The following is a 6693-nucleotide window of genomic DNA, read 5'->3' as shown; positions in this document are numbered from 1 at the left end:
ATGCATGGCACTAGCTTGGTCAACATGTATGCCAAATGTGGTGCACTTGATAAAGCACAAAAAGTGCTTGAGGAGCTTCATGTTCGGGATGTTGTCTCTTGGAATGCACTGATTGCGGGATTTGCTCAATTTGGGTAGGTCCAAGAAGCTCCACTATTTTCAGTTGATGTCAAGCAAGGGTGTGTCTCTAGATGCAATCATATACGCTTGCATCTTGAAGGCAAGGGTCAGGGTTAGGAGGCTTCAGGATGTTTGTAGCAAATGCAGAGAGAGGATATCTCTCTAAAAGCATTCACATACACTTTCACCTTGAAGGCATATGGCATTACACAAGATGCTGATATGGGCAAAAGAATTCATGATGATATTGATAGTCAGGGGTTGTTGAAAGAAAATGTTGTGTCTGACACTGCCTTGGTCGACATGCATGCCAAACGTGGTGCACTTCATAACACACAAAAAGTGCTTGAGAAGATTCCTATCTTGGATGACGTCTCTTGCCATTGGTTGGAGCATGCTCGTCGCATGCTACAACTCAAGAAAATCCCCTTGCCTCGTAGCTTGATCCTATAACTATAGAGAATTAGACTCTTTGTCTGCTTTCTGTCCTTCTCTACATTGTAGACCCTGTCAACATCTTTGCTTTTGCTCCTTCAATCCACTTTCAACCGGCCAGAGCTGCCTTTGCATTCTCTCATGAAAGCCAATACTGCAGTGAGTGAGCATAGATTGCCAACTAATTCAAAGAAGATGTGCTCATTGGAGTTTAACAAGGAGTGCCACCAAATTTGTGGATTGCACCAAATTTGACATACATGTTGACCAAGGCAGTGTAATGCACGACCTTCAATAGTTTACATGGATCCAATCTGATGATCAAAGTTTGAATTATTTTGCCAACCCCTAATTAAGGTGCCCGCAAGCCCTACAATGATCTCAAACTAATATGATCCCATACCTGCCTTCAAAATGCCCGCTCCATCCGCATCGCTTAGTTCAGCAAGTCCATCCGCATCGCACCTTGAAGGCATGTGGCATACACACGATGCTGACATGGGCAAAGGAATTCACAATGATAGTGTTAGTTAGTGGATGTCGAAAGAAAATGTTGTGCTTGGCACTACCTCGGTCGACTCTTTGATTGCGGGATATGCCAAGAAGCTCTAGGTTGCTTTTGGCAGATGCAAAGCAAGGGTGTCTCTCCAGATGCAATCACATACGCTTGCATGTCGAAGGCAAGGATCAAAGTTAGTAAGCTTTGGGATGTTTTTAGATATGCCAAATGTGTTGCACTTCATAAAGCACAAAAAGTGCTTGAGGAGATTCATGTTCGGGATGTCGTTGTCTCTCGGAATGCACTGATTGTGGGATATGCCCAACTTGGATAGGGCCGAGAAGTTATGGGTTGTTTTCAGCAAATACAAAGTGAGGGTGTCTCTTGAGATGCAATCACATACGCTGACATGTTGAAGGCAAGGGTCACGGTCAGGAAGCTCTGGGCTGTTTTCAATAGCAAATGCAAAGACATGACATCTCTCCAAATGCAATCACATACACTTGCACCTAACGTCTATTGCATTAGATCATGAGTGCAACCAACTACTATAAACTCGGCCTTTGATTGTACTTGGGCTCAATGCAGTTTAGCTGAGCCAAGGCTTGATACCTCTCGACTGGGTATAACAATTGATATCCGATCTGTGAAAACTCGATTATGAAGTTGCCGTAGTCACTATGAGGTGCCAGTTGACCACTGTACATCCACTGCGTGCAGTCATTGTGAGATGCCGATGTGACCAAATATTCTTCACTCCCTCCCTCTTGGCAACACTTTTTGGGGTAGAGCATGTATGTTGAAATGGGCTACAAATCAAATAGAGAGAGGATGAGGATATGTGTATTGGGGAATGGGATAAATATGGAGAGAGAGAGAGAGAGAGAGAGAGAGATTGGATTATCATCCACGGAGGTCAAATATGACCCATGGGACCAAAATAAAACTTTACAAATGGATCCTTCAAGGTGGGGCTGTGGCATACATCTCGGTTAAGGACTGATGGTCCAGAAAAAAAGACGATCAAAACTTGAGAGAGAGAGAGAGAGAGAGAGTTATTATCCATGAAAAAGAGCAAATTAAAGCGGAATAGAGGTTTGTATATTGAAACTACAAATCAAATAGAGAGATAGAGAGAAAGGACGCCATCGTCTACATGCAAGAGAGAAAGGCATTAAATACCTCTCTCTCTCTCTCTCTAAATGTAGGGCTTATGTAGATAGTGTTTGCATGCTTAAGCAACGCTGGAGACGATGCCGTCGTCAAAGGCTTTACCGTTATATCATTGGTAAGAGCGAGCGAGACTCGTAGGCGGTCACGCGAGCTAGTAGGGTAGAGGGGTCATTAGCGAGATGGGTGCCAATAATAAGACTAAGCACCCCCCCAAAGAAGCACATCGGAACGTTGGCTTAGGGGAGTTGATGTGGGGTCCTACCATTCATTGAGACCACAATTCAAACCCCGGGTTGCGTGTGTCCTTGTATTGGCCTCCTGTCTTCTCTAATGTCTTGACGTCCCTCTTTCTTTTTTGCATCGAATATTGTGCCAGTCTAGTCTGTCACAAATGCTTTGTGTGGCACTAGCTTCGGAGCCATCTATGCCGTTAGGAAGCCCTAGTCACTACACATCTTTTGCCACCCTTGGAGCCCAAAATTGGCCATGTGGCATGGAGGATAAATATGTATGATGTATAGCACACAAGTTAAACGACCCACTACTGACCCCTCTACCCTATACTATACCAATGTAGATATATAGATATAGATGCCCGTCATGTGCAGTAACAAAACGTCAGGGACTCAGGGTTGCAATTTGGAGAGTGCTGAGAGCCTCCGTGCAGCTCCACTTAGCCCGTCATCGTCCATGAAGAGAGTGAGAGAGCGACACTCTCTCTCTCCTCTCTCTCACGCACATGGCACAGTCCTCTCTCTCCATCTTTCTCTCTCACGCACATGGCACAGCTCTCTCTCTCTCTCTCTCTCTCTCACACACACACACACACACGCACACACAAAGCACATTCTCTTTCCCGCACTCCACACACACACGCTTGCACTCACCTTCCAATGTCCCTTCCTTCTGCATTTCACGCACTTTGATGCGCTACGCTTTCAGGTCACACTTGGTCTCTCCGTGCCCTAGCTGGCGCATCTTTATGTTCGTCTCGCCATTGACATGGTATCTTCTTCTCCATCTTAGGGGGTAATGGCTCTTCGAATCAGAGCATCTCAGCATCTATGTAAGGCGTAGGCTTCGTCTCCTTTGCAAGATCAGAAGGCTGGAGACAGACGTGGAGGCGTGCTAAATCAACGGCTTCATTGCCGGTGCAAAAGCAGAGGTTGGCCATCTAGTTGCATTTCCCTGCGGCTATTGTGCTTCTGCAGAATTGCCTTAGCTCTGGAGGAAGTTGAGCTGCCATTTGACGATAGGAAGAAGAGAAATCTTCATAGTCTGGAAGAAGTTGAGTCTGAGCGTTCTATCTGCAGTTTAAGGTTGGTTTTTTCCAAGAAACTTTAGGTTTCTTTTGCTGCATTATGCGCTAGAAGTTGAAGTTGAGAAGACCATTGGCTCTCTTTTGTTGGAGAAGTGAAGACGCTTTAAGATCTCCTCAGTGCCGCTGTCTGCACTTGTACAATCAGAAGCCGGTTCCTCCATTCTTGCTCCTGCATTGCCTACATTGTTATGCAATGAAACATGCAGAAGTTTTATAGGTTGTAAGCCTATTAAGAAAGATGGGGGTGGACTATTATGAGATTCTCAAGGTTGGCCGCAATGCTTCTGAAGATGATCTGAAAAAGGCTTACAAGCGTCTGGCCATGCGATGGCATCCTGACAAGAATCCAGACTCAAAGGCTGAGGCGGAGGCCAAATTCAAGCAGATTTCAGAGGCTTTTGAGGTTACTCTCCTCTTCTTTTTAACACGTCTGTATGGCACATTCTCTGTGGTTGCATTATGCGTACCTGGATAGCAGCTCGGTTGTAGTCTCTTTGTATTTCTGAGAAGCTTGTGGTTCAAAATTTTCTATTGGAAGGGTCTGCACTTCATTTAATGCACGTGCACTTCATGCACATGCATGCAATGCTTCAGTAGGCGTGCTTCTGTGGAAGTGACTCGAAGGTTATGGGGCAATGAATCCTGATATCATGAAAACATTTTTTCAAGGTCTTGCTTTTCAGCTCAGATTTGTTGTATCAAAGCTTTAAGAAATAGTTGGCTGGTTTACAACTGCGTTGTAGTTGTCAGAAAGCCTTGTGGGAATCACACATTCGCATTCAGTTGAGTCTGTTCAATTATAAACACATCAACTATATCTATTTATATTTGGCGTGTCTGGTCCTCATCAATGTAGAAAGCTGCAGTTGCTATGCTTTTTGTGTCAAGTCTAGACAGCTCTGTAGAACGCACGACCTTTGGCAGGGGAATTCTGATGGCCATATAATATCTGTAATGTGTGTTCATTTGACATCCTAGTTAAATCAATGTTTTGTTTTTACAGGTTTTGACTGATGCCCAGAAACGAACAATATATGATCAGTACGGAGAAGAAGGCTTGAAGGAATTTCCCTCATCTGAGAATGGTGGGCGTGCAAGTCGTGGTGGACGATCCTTCAATACAAGAAATGCAGAAGATCTTTTTTCTGAAGTCTTTGGTAAAATGAACTTGAACCCAGGAATGAGGAGTGCTTCATTCAATAGCAGGCCGAAAAGTGGACGTGCATTTGCACACGATGGGCTTTTTGGGACAGAGCCTTTGCATGGAAGCCCTAAGAGTGAAGGAACCTCACAAGGATCGAGGAAGGCGCCACCCATTGAGAACAAGCTGCCTTGTACTCTTGAGGAGTTCTACAATGGATCAATAAGAAAGATGAAGATCTCCCGGAATGTTATAACGATGGGGTAGTGAGTCCATTTACATTTGATAGTCTGCTTCTATTTCTTTGTTTTAGTTCAATGTGAGAGCTTGAGAGTAATTGCTTTGATTTTCTGGGTTTTGTGCATCTGTGATCAGCAAGATGGCCACCGTGGAAGAAGTTTTGACGATTAACATCAAGCCTGGCTGGAAGAAGGGTACAAAAGTAACCTTTCCTGAAAAAGGGAATGAACAAGCAGGGTTGGTTCCGGCAGATTTGATCTTCGTCATTGATGAGAAACCACATGAAGTGTTTAAAAGAGAAGGCAACGATCTCATCACAACTCAAAAGCTCACACTTGCAGAGGCTTTAACTGGTTGCATTCTTTCCATTCCATTGCTAAATTTGAAAACTCTCTCGGTTCCATGCACTGAAATCGTCTATCCTGGATATGAGAAAGTTATACCAAATGAAGGGATGCCTATTGCCAAAGAGCCCGGCAAGAAAGGGAATTTGAGGATTAAATTTGATGTGAAGTTTCCCACCCAGTTGTCAACAGAGCAGAGGGTAAGCATTAAGAAGGTTCTTAATGGTGGAGGGTCTCCTTAAAGGTTTGACATCTGGATTTTGAAGTTGGATTAGAGCTTGATGCTCCATGGTCTCATACCTGCCTTTTTGTTATCTATGTATCTTTCTTAATTTTGACTCACAACTTGTACAGCATACAACCATTGCCATGGTTGCAGGCTTTGGAATGCCTCTCTTCTATATACTAAATGACCATGTGAAATATTGTGTGTTTGCATATGTTTTCCTTCTCATTTTGCAGTCTGTTTCGAGACACACACACACACACACACACACACACACGACTCATGAGCATCGTTTGAAGGACATTTACAAGAGAATGAGGACAGAGAAAGAGCTGAGATGAATTGACAGGTTACTCATTTTGTGGAATAATGTATGTTTTGGTTTCGTAGTTGTTGTCAAGTCCAGTTCTTTATTGTTCACATGTCTACTGCAGTCGTACCTCGACTCAGATTTTGTTTTTCAGATCTTTCAAGTGTCATGTTGAGCTCTTTCTTTGTCTTTCAAGTTTCAACTCCTTGTTGACTCACTTATTGGTCTATCAATCATTTTGACCTTTTCCATCATCATCAACAATATCTAATGGAAGAATCAATCCATTCAGCAATGGTCCTGTATATTGACGACCGAGGGACCTCTCTCTCTCTCTCTCTCTCAAAATGGTATAACCTTTCTATCACCCAAGTGGTAGATTGGTTATGCCATTTCCCTCTTGAATGACAAGTCTTGAGTTCAACTCTCTTTGTCGGATAGATCTTTAAGGTCTCTTGGAATAGTTTCCTACGACGTTAAAACAATCTTCTTCTTCTTCTTCTTCTCTCTCTTTGGGGGAGACATAGGATGAATTCTTTTGGCCTGTTTAAAAAGGCCCTAGAGAACAAAGGATTTAGGTTTTAGAAGTGCATTCATAGGAGTTTGATCTCGAGATGTGAAGTATGACTAAGGGACTCTCTCTCTCTCTCTCTCGGCTAGATCTTTAAGGTCTCTTGGAAGTTGAGATAGTTTCCTACGATGTTAAAACTCTCTTTTTCTCGGGTGTGTGTATGCTAATAAAAATAGGAAAATGGTATAACCTTTCTATCACCCAAGTGTGATAGATTGTGTATGCCATTTCCCTCTTAAATAACAGGTCTCGAGTTCAACTCTCCTTCTCAGTTAGATCTTTAAGGTCTCTTGGGATAGTTTCCTACAACGTT

General features: G+C 43.3%; 1 protein-coding gene across 1 annotated transcript; it reads left to right on the top strand.

Moving 5' to 3' along the window:
• Nucleotides 1-3062: 3062 nt before the first annotated feature.
• Nucleotides 3063-5707, top strand: LOC147463259 (uncharacterized). The gene is made up of 3 exons (XM_086487838.1): nucleotides 3063-3951; nucleotides 4552-4952; nucleotides 5065-5707. Exons 1-3 carry the CDS (start codon nucleotides 3787-3789, stop codon nucleotides 5513-5515), a joined length of 1017 nt encoding a protein of 338 aa, XP_086343964.1. The 5' UTR covers nucleotides 3063-3786; the 3' UTR covers nucleotides 5516-5707.
• Nucleotides 5708-6693: the final 986 nt, after the last annotated feature.

The sequence above is a fragment of the Adiantum capillus-veneris genome, chromosome 2, assembly GCF_014529385.1.
Source record: "Adiantum capillus-veneris isolate H3 chromosome 2, ASM1452938v2, whole genome shotgun sequence".
NCBI lineage: Eukaryota > Viridiplantae > Streptophyta > Polypodiopsida > Polypodiales > Pteridaceae > Adiantum > Adiantum capillus-veneris.
Note: the sequence above shows the minus strand (reverse complement) of the source record. Positions and strands in the feature narration are given on the sequence as shown.